The sequence below is a fragment of the Microtus ochrogaster genome, linkage group LG9, assembly GCF_000317375.1.
Source record: "Microtus ochrogaster isolate Prairie Vole_2 linkage group LG9, MicOch1.0, whole genome shotgun sequence".
NCBI lineage: Eukaryota > Metazoa > Chordata > Mammalia > Rodentia > Cricetidae > Microtus > Microtus ochrogaster.
In genome coordinates this window covers 4,596,551-4,611,526 of record NC_022034.1, presented here as the reverse complement: position 1 = coordinate 4,611,526, position 14,976 = coordinate 4,596,551, and the positions used below count along the sequence as shown (strand labels likewise).

General features: G+C 39.7%; 1 protein-coding gene across 14 annotated transcripts in view; it reads left to right on the top strand.

Annotated features, from left to right (window-relative positions):
* Positions 1–14,976, top strand: part of Afdn (afadin, adherens junction formation factor) — a 90,042-nt gene that overhangs the window by 55,242 nt on the left and 19,824 nt on the right. For all 14 annotated transcript variants that reach the window (XM_026787430.1, XM_013352335.2, XM_026787424.1 and 11 more), the window contains 6 exons: positions 10,025–10,090; positions 10,250–10,323; positions 10,789–10,907; positions 12,706–12,900; positions 13,460–13,551; positions 13,913–14,098. In XM_026787430.1, coding sequence (XP_026643231.1) covers positions 10,025–10,090; positions 10,250–10,323; positions 10,789–10,907; positions 12,706–12,900; positions 13,460–13,551; positions 13,913–14,098 — 732 coding nt within the window. The remainder of the gene's footprint in view (positions 1–10,024; positions 10,091–10,249; positions 10,324–10,788; positions 10,908–12,705; positions 12,901–13,459; positions 13,552–13,912; positions 14,099–14,976) is intronic.

The window sequence follows — 14,976 nt, the reverse complement described above, 5'->3', positions numbered from 1 at the left end:
TCCTACGGGTTGCATTCTGTATCAAGGGAATTCAGAGCAGGGACCTGGAGGCAGAAACCATGGAAGAACACTGCTTATTGCCTTCTTTTCAATGCTTGCTCAGTTTGTTTTCTTATGTAACGCAGGATCACCTTTCTGGGATGGTACATTAACAAGAAAGCCCCACAGACACACCTACAGACCGGTCTCAGAGACAGTTCCTACATCGAAGTTCCCTCTTCCCAAGTGACTAGTCTGTGTCAGGCTGACAAAAACTGCCTAGCATGATGAACCATTTATTTACTTAATTAATTTTTTTTTTTAGTGCACTAAGTTGTCAACCGTGAAACTGTATTTTAAAAGTTAAAAAATAAGTAGATTAATGAGCATGAAAGTATTCTTCCAAACACTGTGGGGCTTCAGCTGACTCTTGGAATTAAGAAATTAGAAAAATGACCCAACAGAGGTATGTTGTAGGTAGAAGTGAGGACACAAGCAGGGAAGAATGACCAGTGTTGTGTGTACCTGTTTGAACAGTCTGCATCTGCAAGGAGAGCCAGAGGTGGTGGAGAGAGCTGTGCTGTACAGTGTTAAGAGTGTGGGCTGATAGGTTAGAGGAGTCTTGTTGCCTTGTTGGCGGCACAACAAAATGAAGGGTTTGGAAGGTGGGAAAAGGCAGTGGTTCTGAGACTTGGTGGCATGGCTGAGCAGAAGGGTCTGGAACTGTCAACAAGTTTGTTCAGGACTAGACAAAATGAACCTGTACCCACCTGAAACTTAGGTTCTGTGAAATCACCTGTGATTGTCAGAGCCAAGATCCTAGGCCTCTGATCATATTTTGCTGTTCAAAATTCTTGTTCATCTCATGTGACCCAGATCATACATCATGTTATAATGATTATAATATACTTGACCCAAGCTTAGAACATTTGGAAACTTGAAAGGCAATGTTAGCCATGGAACCATTTTCTTCTTGATTATAGCTGAATTACTGCCCATTTCTAGAGGGGAAACAAGTTCAGAGATCAGTCTGCCACACTCATACACAGGAAAGACTTAACTCCTGGGATGGGGGGGTATAGCTTAGTGGTAAATATGTATTCTTGTGACGCTCTGGACTGACTCTTGTGTGCTACAAAGGAAAAAAAAAACAAAGAAGTCTTCAGTTCTGTATTGTGTTGTGGACATAATCTTTTTCTCTAATACTAGTCTGCTGGAGAGTGACCATAATCAGGGTTAATGTTATTTCCAGTTGAAAAAGTTTTCCAGTGCAGAATGACTTATTTTCTTCAGAGTCCAGTGTGACTTGGGTTTTGATTTCTCTGGTGTGGTGTCCTGATGCAAAGGACCTAGTTTTTCGTAATAGTAGGCTCAGGCTTCATCGTGCATCCTTGCCCACTCTTCTTTCTCTGTCAGGTATCAGGTAGAGAATTAGGACATCAAGTCAAGCTAAAGTCACAGTCCAGCCTATGTTTCCTTAAACTTAGTTTACAAGAACAGGTCTTGACTTGTTCAGCCTTGTAAAGGTGGGTCTTGGCAGAGTGGTATTTTTTATACTTAGGTGTAATATGATCACTGCTCTGCTGTGTGGAGTGATGGTTAATCTTTATTGTCACCTTGACTGGACTTAGAATCACTAGGAGACACCGTGATACCATTGTGTTGTCTGCGAGGATGTTTCCAAAGAGATTTAACTGAGAAGGGCAGACCCACTGCTGTAGCAGCATCATTCCACTGAGTATGCTCTAGCTAGACCGAACAGAAGAGGGAAATGGAGGCATGAGTTGAGCACCAGCCTGCATCTCTCTATGCTTCTTAACTGTGGATATAGTGTGACTCCCACGGCCATACCCTCTCATCCCTCAAACCACATCAAAACTCAAACCACATCAAAAACTTACCTTAAGTTGCTTTTATCTGGTACTTTTGTTATAGCAGGAGAAAAGTGACTAATTTACAAGTTTTCTGTCCTCATTTCCCAGTGAAGGGTCCTAGGCGGTAGGGTGGCAGAAGGTAGTCACTAACAGGAATACAGGTATACTGAGGCCAGGCCCCGTGCGGGAACTTGTTGAAGGATTGGTAGTTTTCTGGGCCATGGTCAGTGCTGGCAGATCCTTATTTGATGACAGCATTTAGATGGGATGAGCTGTGTAATAGGTCAGAGGGGAAATTCAGAAAAGAATCCTGGTTCTAACTTGAGCAGCTGGGACCTGTGGGTAGAGCTGTCAAGAAAAGGGAAATTGTGAATTCAGGATTGAACTTGAAATTTTGGGAACCTGATAAAAATAAATGTTTGGTTTTTTGTTTTCTTCCCCCCCCCCCCCCCGCCCAGCAGTGGATTGGATAATGGAGCTCAAAAAGTTAGAGCCAGAGGGGCCTGGAGTAGTGGGTCATGCCTTTAATTAATCCCAGTATTGGGAGGCAAACAGAGGCCAGTTCAGCGCCAGCGTGGTCTACAGAGTGCGTTCCAGCAAGTAACAGCCAAGGCAGTTACACAGAGAAACCATGTCTTGAAAAACAAACAAAAAGTTAGATCCAGAGATGAAATTTAGGAATTGGTATGTGGGCACTCTGAAGGAAACAATTAAAAATTCTCTGTCAAGTGCACAATGCCATTTTAACATATGAAATAGTAGTATATTAGCACTTGTTTTTTGAATGAGACAGATGAATAGCTAGCTGTTCACCATGCCCATTTTCATACTGTATTTATCATGTTTATAGTATGGGAATGAAAGCTCAGCGAAAGAAAACACAAGTATCCTGGGTTTGCAGGCTGCCAGGACAGTGCAGTGCAGGTGAGAAGTCTCTATATATACAGTGATGGAGTCACCATACCATTAAGATTTCATAGTGCATTTTGAATATAAGATAGTTTGGTATGAAGACCTCTGGTACAAGTTAGGATGGTCAGCCCTGTCTCCTGATGAGCCACGTACACTTTTGGTTTTCTGGACTGTTGGGGCAGTACTACACTCCTCATCCTGCCGATTTGCCGGAGGAAGCTGCTTGTTTGTTCCCATCTGCCCGGCCAGCTTAGACCCAAAATAATCACACAAAACTGTATTATTTAAATTTCGGCTCATTAGCTCTATCTTCTTATTGGCTAGCTCTTACAGATTAATTTAACCCATCTCCATTAACCTGTGCATCACACAAGGTCATGGCCTACCCAGCAAAGTTCCAGCACATCTGTCTGTAGTGGCTTCATGGCTTCTCTCTCCGCCTTCCTTCTCCCAGCATTCTGTCCAGTTTTCCCTGCCTACCACCTGTGTCTCTGTTTCTGCCGGCCGTTTCTGTGCCTTTAAGACTAGTGACAATTGTTTGTCCTAATGGTTGAGTAGGAAGCCATAGAAAACACTGGTAGTAGCTACTTGCACACTCCACTTCCACCCAGCCCTGCTGTGTTTTCCTGTCACCCCGAATGCCTTCCTGTGTCTGTACTTGTGTTGCTTGCTGGAAGTCTGTGTGTTTAACCCAGGCCTTTTCCCTTTTTTAATTGTTGTATGACTCTGCTGCTGTAACCCTGAGCCGTGTTTTGCTACTAAGTTCTTCTCCTTGCCCTCCACATGGTGGTTAAACTTGATAAAATCCAGATGATTTGGAAGCGGTGTGGGTTTGCAGTTTACTTTCTGAGACGTTGCTTTTGGAGAGTTCAGCATGCTACTTCTTACTCATCTGTGGGACAACACGATGCCGACGCTTCCTGTTTAATTTGGATTTTTAAAACACAAGCAGTTCCCTTTCATTTTTATAACCCTTTAAAGTTTAATAAAGGACAAGGGAATGAAAATCAGAGTGGCTTGGTTGCATAAGAATCTGAGTGTTACACTGGTTCCAGCTCATGTTGATAAATGCCATCCAGTGTCACAGCATCCAGCTCAGGGTTGTGGCAATCCATTCTCGAAAAGCCAGCTGTGTTGGTTGCTGTTGAAACTGAGAAGTAGACAACTGGTCTCCAGCTCAAGACTGTTGTCCTAGAGATAAAAATGTGGTTCTCCGTTGTTGGAAGAACGGAATCAGTGGTGAGTTTCTTCAGGGTGTTGTCCTTAATGTTCTTGTGCAAACTATGATCTTTAAAGAATGTGTTTTATCTTCCACCACAACCTGTTTAAACCTGTCAATAATTAACTCACTCATGAAGAATGAGCCGTAAATGTAGCTGGTGATTACATACCTGGGTAGTTGTTGTTCTCTGTTTATGTTGCAAATACTTAAGGTTCATAAAAAATATGACGTTCTTATGATTTTTATTCAGGAAAAATGTAAGTTTTAACACTACTGGTTATAATACGGTTTTTAAAAGGTTGCTTTAAATAGTAACTGCCACTGTGTGATTTCAAGAGCGCCTAGTCAGATACTCACAAATCTTATTTGTAGCTACATTGGTAGTTGCAGAGTAGGCTTTCTCCGTAGCCTTTTGTTGTGGTGGTGTTTTTAAGAATGTCAATTTATATTAATAAATGTCAATTTATATTACAGATTTTATCTGGAAATAAGTTGGTAGTTAGTGCCTTAAAGATGTTATAGTTTCTTTTAGACTAAATACTGAGTTTTTAGTTTTTAAATCTTAGCTTAAACAGTAAGATTTCTATAATTTAAAAAAGCGAGAGCAAACTGTCTGTTAATAGCTGCCTTCTCTCTTGGAGAGCATTTCCTTACATAGACTATAATTTAGGTCCTTGAAGTATTTGAGACATTCCCATTGTATTCTGTAATGGTCTGTAACCCTTCGTGGGAAAGACCTGGTTAAACAAGTGAACTCGGGGTTTTTCAGTTCCTCTTAAAAGCATGCCTGGAGAGATGGTTTAAGATTAAGGGTACAGATGTTTTTCCAGAGGACCCAAGTTTAGACAGCCGCTTCTAACTGCAGATTCAGGAGACCCCAGTGCCTTATTCAGGACTCGAGGGCATGCACACACATAACAAATTCACATGCACACACACATTGATAAAAATGAAAAAGTCTTTTTAAAAAATTATTTTTGTTCCAAAGTACCTCTGTGTCAGGAAAGGGTCTTCCACAGAAATGCAAAAAGTGTCTTTTTCTTGAAATGACACAGTATCCCTTGTGACTGTGGTTTATGAGTTTGAACAGCATTATGAATGTTTTTGCTAAAAACAAAATAGTGACTTACATAAGAAGGTAATTTTTTTCACAGGATTATTATTACATACGTATTTATTTCTGGGATTGACTGAAATACCGAATTTCATTGGAGTATTAATCTAATAGCATAATTGGTATTCCTTTAAAGAACCAATTTTTTGCTCTGTGGTTACAAAGAAACAGAATGACACCCCTTCACACCTCACCCTCGTTTAAGGCCTAGGAACCCAGGTGTATTTATACTCTGCAGTTACACCTTAGGCAGCTTCTCAGGACTCTCAGGCTTGAGACTCTTAAGGAGGTTCTGCACAATTCTGTCGCAATAACCCCCCTCCCGTATCCCATTTCAGAACTCCTGGGGGGCTATTCTCATTTGTTTCATAAAGAAAAGATGGATGATGTGGTCAATTTCGTTGTTTTGTTGGTGATTTTGTATTGCTGTAAATGGGAAAAGAACACAGCTGAGATTAGAGCTTAGTTTATGGAATTTGTGCTCAGTTACTTTGTTTACCACCATATCTGTTGGAATAACTTATTTTGAGAATTGCTGCAGGTGAAATTCATGTGAAGAAAGCATTTTAAACCAATTTAAAAATTAAGGTAGTTGGTAGAAAAGGATGTTTAGAGTGTTTTTAAAACCCTTGTTTGGGCTTTGATAGTTGGTCTGAGAAAGCAACTAAAAGACGTGAGGAAAATGCTGGTGAGCACAGAGCTTCCCAGCAGCGTTTCTGTCTGCAGTTTCGTTTAGGTCATCCAGCCCACATTGTTTTGTGCTCCAGCTGGGGAGTCTAGGCTGGGCCTCCACCCCAGAACAATGGGCTAAGCCCTATGTTGCTTGGCAGACACCTCTTCCTCTGGCTTTTTTTTTTTTTTCCTCTTTTGGGTTTAATGATGTTTTTATGCTGTTACTGAGGCATACTCCCACACACTCTGTTGGCAGCCAAGCTGGAGAACAGGCTTCTTGTGGTAGTGCCTCCCTACTGAGAAGGGAACTGGCACCTTTCAGGCTCTGAGAAGGTAGTAAGAGTTAGGAGGACAGACGGACAGCCTTCTTTCTGGACCTTCACATCTCACCAGAGGCTGGGGCAGCTAATAGGTGTGTGCATGTGTCTCCTCTAGTCTGGGGTGGGGGTCGGGGGTGTCCTGTTTTCTGACATGGTTTGTTTTCTTTTGTTACATTCTTTCCTAACCTTCTATAGGTAAAGTACAGATAGTTGTCCTCTCTCCTCCCTTACCCTACTGCTCCACATAAACAGAAGAAAAGGACCTATCTGTAGGGTGCAGTCTTAAGATTAGAATATTGAATGCCTCAGGTATAACTAGGTGTCCAGAGACCCCTGCCTTCTCTGGGCATTGCCTGCTTTTCTGGGCACTTGCTTTCTAGGTGGTCTTCACAAAGGGCACAGAGGCCAAGCCCACCTACCTTGAGCACTGTGCTGTGGATGTGGATCTCAGGTGTTCTACGAGGGGTAGTGCCTGGTGTCCCTGGAAACATGTAACTTTTCTAAAAGATCTCCTTCTTCCTTTCATTCAAGGAGTTGACTTACTAAATGAGAAGTTTGTAGTGGCTATGTTTAATCTTATAATTTGACAACCAAGTAGAATAAACATTTTAAGCATTTTAGTTACCTTTAGACAAATAATTTTTTGAAAAATTATTTAGCCCTATATATTTATTTCAGTATTATTCTCATTGCATTTCTCATGGCTGGAAATCAGAATATATAATGTTAACATATGTGTTACAGTAAGATGTTACTTTGACACTTTTGTGCATAATTATGAATTTATTGCTAATAATGGTGACTGATAAACTACAGCACACCAAAAAATTCCTTCATTCTTAACAGTGCTATTCAGTAAAAAGATTATGGGTCGCACAGGTAACTTAAAATTTTCTCCTAGCTTTTTTTAAAAAGTAATTTAATATTTTCAAAATAATACTTTAATACATAATTACTATAGAAAGATTAATAGGGTGTTATCCATCCTGTTTTCATGCTATGCTTTTGAAGTCAACATCTTTCAGTTTGAACTAGCCACATTTTGAGTACATGTGTCCTAGTGACTGTGGTGTTGAACATCAGGATTGGAAATGGTTCAGTGCCCTTAAGCTGTTGTTTTGTGTTCTATTGTTGACTTCTGGTTAGTGTTTAAATAGGCCACACATGTACCCTTCAGTATCTGAAAAGCCATACACTGATGTGCAGTATCAAATAAGAGATAACTTCTAAACTCTGTTTTTCTTGCTTACTTAGGAACTTAGTAGAACTACCATAAAATAAGTTTTAATTATTATATGTCTATAAAATAGGAACTGCTACCTCATGGTAAGAATTTTTGAATTTAGTCTTACTAGGCTAAAAGTATATTGTGCCTATTAGAAATAAGATGTAAGTGATTAGATGCCTCAGATTTTCTTTTTACATGTATCTGTGCTATTTCTTCTTTAAACCCTAGACTAATTAGCATGTTGCTATTTCTATTCAGATGAAGTAGTAAAAACTCCCAAAATGGTAAGGAATTTTTGCGGTGCAACATATAACAGTTTTTCTAGGAAAGGGTGGGTGACTGATCATGCGCTGTAGTTGAAGAGAGAGACCATCTTACTTAGACAGACAGCTGTAAAACAGGCCATAGGGGAATTCCATATGAACGCTAGTGAGGAGAACAGGACGGGTGCTGGTGGTAGGAGAGTCTAGGGACACTAAATGATGGAGACTTGTGGGAGCCCAGAGTCCAGCTGGAAATGCAGTGTTGGGAAGTGAATACCTGAACATGCACTCAGGAAGGAGAACATGTGTCTTTGCAGACAGCAGGCAGATAGTGGAATTCACATGTGCTTTAGAAGAGGTGATTTCTCTAGGTAGGTGGAATTAGAAGCATTTCCTCATTTTGCCAGGATGTTTCTGACACTGAAGATGTGTTTGTGCCTACTTTAAGAGTCCTAACAGGATCATTAAATACTTACCAAATGATCAATTTTGCGTGAATATTTAAATGTGTGCTTATTAAAATTTCACATTGTATATGTGTGTGTTAAATTGCCTAACTTGAAATAGCCAGGATTTGAGGTTATTTAAGTAACTACTTGTAGTTCGTATTGAGTCTACAATGTAAGCTTATGTAGTAGGTGTCTAGAATTAGAATAGCTATGAACTAAGGAGCCTAGTTGTTACTCAGGAGTGTTATTACTGAAGAGATGATTAAAATGATTAGGACATTTCTCCAGGTGGGGGACTGCAGACAGCAGCAGTGTGCAGGGAAGGGCAGACAGGCTACTTTCGCTTCAGGTCGGTCTATTCCATGATTTTTAAATGTATTCTCACTGTAGTTTTTCCAAGTAAGAGGAAGATTATTTGGGGGTTTGTTAATAATACTCTGGAACATACCAGAAATGACATGATTGATTTATTGTTCTAAAATATATACTTGGTGTTATTTATAGCAGTGCTACTAAAATATATTAGTTATTATTGCCAAATGTTTTTCTTGCTAGAGATGACAGTAGTTGGTTTTTATTTAAAGAATAAATGTTTGCCATTTAAATTGTAATTGAAACAGTGACACAGCAGTTAAGAACATGCAGAGGCCCTGAGTTCAATTCCCCGCACCCATATAGGGTGGTTCACAATTACCCATAAGTCTAGCTTCAAGGGCCTCTGGTCTTGGTGAGTGCTGTACTCGTGTGCACAAATCTATACTTTAAAATTATGCACATGCATGTAATTAAAAATAAAAAGTTAAATAAGTTGTAAGGTCTACGTTGCATTACCAAAACTGCAATGCAGAAATGTAATCAGACTCTTCTCCACACCACTAAAAGTGCTGCTCTTATATTCAGCAAGCATTGCTTTCCTGCTAGTTAGTAGGGAGCAGAAGTCTGCCTCTGCTTTCTGAACACTAGGATTAAAATCATGCATCACTATGCTGTGTGTGTGTGTGTCCCCTATTAAGCCCTGTAGTGCTACCCATATACGCATAGAGTGTATGCAGCCATTCCCTGACACATGGGAAACCTACCAGTGGCCACACCCAAAGAATTTTTTTTTTTTTTTTTTTTGGTCAGTCTCTGTCAGCTGACAATAGCTCCTCACCTAGGGGTGAGGCCTTGTAAGATTTTCTCCCACCTGTGCTGGAATTTTGGCTGGCTTAGACTTTCAGGTAACTGCAGCCACCGTGAGTTTGAGTGCAGTGGCCTTGTCATACCCAGAGATCAGCACATTCACAGCATTCTCCCTGCCCTCCAGCTCCTCTCCCACCCCACCCCATCCCTTTCTACAGTGTTGATTGAACTTTGCTGGGGAAGGAGAGGGTTTGGAAAAGATGTTAAGTTTGGGACTGATAACCCATCACTTGTCCTAAGTTTTTCTTGAAGACTCCATTAGGGTTGTTTTTTTTTTTTTTTATAAGAATGCTATGTATTTGTGTTTGAATCCTTAGTTATATATGAGTTGCAGTATAGTATTTTCTAGATAATTTTTTTTTACTTAGTTCATAACTGCTTGCTGCAAGAAGTTCTTTTCTTGTTTTAAAATTAACAACACTACAGCCCACTCTCTGTCCCGACCTGGTGAAGGGTTAACCACTTGAAGAGTTTCTCATTCTCTTGGGTTTGTGACTGTTCAGACTGTTTATAAATACTCCTCTTGAGTATTCCAAGCCTAAGGGCGTTTTCTCATTAGATTGTCTATGGATTGACTGATTTTGTAGGAGTACTTTTCTTCTACACCTAAACTATAGAATAGAAACATTCCTAACTAGTTTCTTTAGTTTTTGTCAAAAAGTATGTTCTACTAATACAGTTTTTATAGTTCTAGTTTTTGTATAAAATGAGGCCTGAAAATTTGTCAAGTTACTCATGTGTATGTGGGCAGGGTGTTATTCATTTCCTGCAGTGTGATTTCATTGTGTTGTTCTGACCTTTTTTCATAGGGTGCTGGCCAGGATAAACTGGGAATCTATGTTAAGTCTGTTGTGAAAGGAGGCGCTGCAGATGTGGTTAGTATTTGTTTAAAGGAAACAGTTGAAGGGCATTATGCTATGTGAAATGCTGTGCAGATGCTTCTAGCTGTGGGTGCTGTGTTGTGTGAAGGATGCTGCTATGGACTGACAGCTGCCTTTCTTTCTCCCTACACTTGCATTCTTCTGGTGGCTAAGGATGGACGTCTAGCTGCTGGTGACCAGCTCCTCAGTGTGGATGGACGAAGTCTGGTTGGACTTTCTCAGGAAAGGTATAACTAATTGGTGTTTAAAGCTTAGTCTTACTGTATTGAAGTGATATTTTACATTTAATTTTGAAATTGGAATTCAAAGAGTAGTGCTGAAATACTCCATGCTCTCACTTGCCTCTTTAATTCTAAAATTCTTAAGAGTACATAAATTCCATTTTTCTGTTCACTCATAAATACATATTTTAGTCCAGACTTTATTTAAATGAATATATAAATATACATATATTCACATATACTTAGTACTTATAGAATTTTTAAATATTGTGTGAGTATTAATATGATAACATAGGATATATTTACATGTTTTTATAATTTCAAAAAGAATATAGATAGGAGTTAATCATTCTGAAAGCCAAATTTATTTCCTCAAGCAGCTCTCAGGTTGAGGAACCTAAGCCTGAGTGTTCTGAACACAGCTTCTCCTGTGAGCACTCAGTTTTCTTATACTCTGTATTTTCTTCCTAGGGCAGCAGAACTCATGACAAGAACCAGTTCCGTGGTCACACTTGAAGTTGCAAAGCAAGGCGCCATCTATCACGGCCTGGCCACCCTCCTTAACCAGCCATCCCCCATGATGCAGAGAAGTAAGAACTAGTGGCTCAAGCCCGAGTAGCTGTCCTACACTGATTGTACACTGTACTGTGACTCCTCTGAAGTGTCCACAAACTGGGGCTGGAGGGTGCTCAGTAATTAAGAGCACCCTCCTCTCTTCCAGAGGACCTGCAATCAGTTCCCAGCACTTACAACTGTCTGCTGTTCCCTTTTCAGCGGATTTGATGCCCTCCTCTGACCTCCTTGGGCACCAGTCCAACATGCACATGTATACATGCAGGCAAAGCACTCATACATATAAGATAATTGTTTTTACAAAGGGAGTTATCAGAAGTCCCGTGTAGCAGCTGCTGGTACTGTTACTGCCCAGTTCTTGAAGTTAAAAGTTAAGAGTGCATGGTGCTGAGAAATACTACCAGGTCAGGATTCAGGTGGACACCAGCTAACCTGAACCCCACACTTTAGTTTATCCAAGTTCCCCTGACTCTCAAGAGAATTTTAACCTCAGCCTGTTTGGCTGGTTATCTGCTAATGATCTCCATAGATCGTGTACAGAGTAGGTAGATACTCGGGCACCAGTGAGAATGAATAAATTTTTAATTTTGATAGGCACAATCAGGACATAAAGTCTTTAAGATAGGAATTGTATTTCGTATTCTTTAGAAGAGATTTATATGCATATGTATGTCAGTAGTACTTTTAATTCTGCCTGTACTAAAATAAGGCAAGGTTAACTTGCCATATTTCTCATCAGAGAAAATTCAGTTATTTCAACAAAGTAATTTATTTGTGGGAACTGATCCTCAGCTATATTAAAATCTTTAGGAAAAAATCAATATAAATTTAAAGCTTCCTAAAAATTTATTTTAGAAACTATAAGAGGAAGAAAGCATTGTGACTTGAAAACATTGTGACTCTTATTATTCTATGATCATTGACCCTTCAGATCAGCCTTAATGATAGATTTTAGTAAATGTATGCACATTCTGTTAAGTGTAGTGCTGTTTTGTTAGCTGCCTTCTCTCCAGTCAGCTTTGGAACCTGCACATCCCAGCCCTTGTCGTGTATAGTATCAACAACAAGAAAAATGTCAGACAGCCTAGAATCCCATTTACTGCAGCAGAGAAACAGCAAGGTATCCTGACAAAATCACATGTTGGCATGTCAAAGCAAAACATCATCTTGAAACCCAAAGAGGGGAGTGGGTAATGAATCAGTCCCAGGTCAGCAGATGAGAGACTGTACTGTAGACAGTAATCATAGCAGGTGACAGCAGTGGGGTGCCATGACTCTGATGGGTATTAATATGTGTTCTATCAAGTGAGAGGAGCATATTTACCTTTGAGGACTTTTTAAAAATTACTCTAAAATGGTTACTTTGTTACTTATAATAAGTTATGGTTCATTTGTTGAGAAAATAATGTCAATTTTCCCCATAGATACATACCAATTAAATGAAATATTTTCTAGTCAGAATACATTTTAAAGTTTGAAATTTTTTTATATATAAAGCTGTTTGTGATGGCACACACCTTTAATCCCAGCACTTGGGAGACAAAAATAGCTTCCTGACTTCTGTGAGTTTGGGGCTACCCTGGTCTTCCTGGTGAATTCCAGGCCAGCCGTGGCTATCCAGTGAGATCTGGGTTTTGTCTTGTTCTACTTGCTTGTTTTTATTTTTGTTTTTTTTAAAAATTACCCTATTATATGAAGAATTGTTATGAAACATAAGTATTTTAGATGCATCCTTTGAAGTTTTTCAGAGCATTCAAAGCAGACTCTAGGAACCAATGGAGGAACAGAGAATGAATGAATCCACTTTTATTTCAGTTTCAGATCGTCGTGGCTCAGGTAAACCCAGACCAAAGAGTGAAGGTTTTGAGCTCTATAATAATTCAGCTCAAAATGGCTCCCCAGAGAGTCCTCAGCTGCCTTGGACAGAGTACAGTGAGCCAAAGAAACTTCCTGGTGACGACAGACTGATGAAAAACAGAGCTGATCACCGTTCCAGCCCCAATGTGGCAAGTAAGAAGAATCATTCTCTAAGGGTGTTTGGTCACTGTCAGAGTGAGTGGGCACATTGTTCTTTGCCAGTTATTATTTGCATTGTTGTCTACCCGGAGTGGAGTTTTCCTAGAGGTATCATATTCTTTGAAGGAAATAAAATTTCAAATTTACTTATAAAACCCTTGACTCAGTAAACACTGTAGATCAAAATGTCTCTGGGAAAGGGTATCAGGTTGCCAGCTTAAGCTGAGGTCTTTTACATTTTAAAGAATTGCTAACAAAGAAGTAAGAATGGAAGGCTTTTTAATAGAGACCTCTATTAAATTCAAAAAACATCAAGTGTTTACTCTTGTATCTCTTTACCAAAGATGCTAACCATTTCCTGGCCCGGGAGGAAGCCCTTTTCTGAGTTGATGTGGGGGTATAGGGAGTTACTTCTTGTACACCTTTGTCTCTGGCTTTCTGCTAGACATTGAACCAGTGTGTGATATGGCTACTGCCTTTGAAGGAATGTTGCTATGTTTATTTTACTTGATATTTAATATGAAACTTGGGTTTTCTTGATTGTTTCCAACAGATCAGCCTCCTAGCCCTGGAGGGAAGAGTCCATATGCTTCTGGAACAGCAGCTAAGATAACATCTGTCTCTACTGGAAACCTCTGCACTGAGGTCTGAGAGATGAACTGAAAGACTTTCTCACTTGTTATCACTTGTTGACTGAGTTATCTGATAGAGTGCTCCACAAGTTACATTGACTATGGAACTCCTGAGTTTTTGTTATTTAATATGCTAGTTGGATAAGTTAATTTTAAATTAATAAATCTGGGGGAAATGAGAATTAGTCCTAACTGAGTAAATCTGGAAAAATTAAAATGTTTCTCATGATTCACAGTGTAGGATCACATTTTTAGTTTTTAGCATAACACTTAATGTACAGCATTTTAAAAGATTGTAAAACAGATCGCTGGATGTTAAGTTAGCCTTTCATACAATTTTAAATAGCTCTTTTTTTTGTCTTTACATTTTACAGGAGCAGACTCCTCCACCTAGACCTGAAGCCTATCCCATCCCTACTCAGACGTACACCAGAGAGTATTTTACCTTTCCAGCTTCAAAATCCCAGGATCGGATGGCCCCTCCTCAGAACCAGTGGCCAAATTATGAAGAAAAGCCACATATGCACACAGAAAGTAATCATTCCAGTATTGCAATCCAGGTTAGAAATAATGGAGTCACAAACTTTATCATCTCTCAAAGGAATATGGTACAGAAGTTTGGCAGGATAAAGACAGTGATGGCTGTCTGTATTTTTCTTTAAAAATATGTATTTTATGTGGGTTTGTTGCTAGTACATGGGGCACATGGACAGAAGTTGGAGGAATTTGCAGGGGTCACTTCTCTCCTTCAATCATATGGGTTCTAGGGATCAAATACAGATCAGCAGGCCTTGACAGCGAGCACCCTTACCCTGATGAACCATCTTGCAGCTCAAGACTGAGTGAGTTTTGAAACACAATTGGTAACTAATACAACAGTAAAGTTGTCCTCTTATTTTTATATGTGTGTTTTAAGTTTGAGGCAAAATGGAGTAGGCTTAAAATCAGAACACCCTAAGAGAAGCAGTTCTGGTCCCTCTTAAGGTATGGTTAATGAAATGTTGATAATTTAAGGCATAGTTATTGCAAATAAAAATATAGTGACTGGCATAGCTTGCGCTTGGTTCTGTGTCTGCCAGATGATCTGGAGGTGGGGCTGAGAAGTGAAACAAACAGAAAACATACTCTTCTTAGAGCTGCTGAAAACGTGGGCACCACTGGGGTCTCGGTGTGGGAATAACCTGACTTGTTTAGAGTCCATCTCAGGTGATTGTGTGGAGAATGTTTCTGAAGGAAAAGGCCTGGGCATCAGAAGGCAAACGGGGCTCATTAGAAGATTGTAGAAACCTGCTAAGGAGTTTGGACTTCTGTCCAAATCAGTAAAGATGGAGATGTCAGTCTGGGGAGTTAAACTGGGAAGTACTATCAGATGTGACTGGGAGAAAAAGCTAGCATTGTACTTTAAAGAGAGAAACCGTCTAGGACACGTAAATAAATA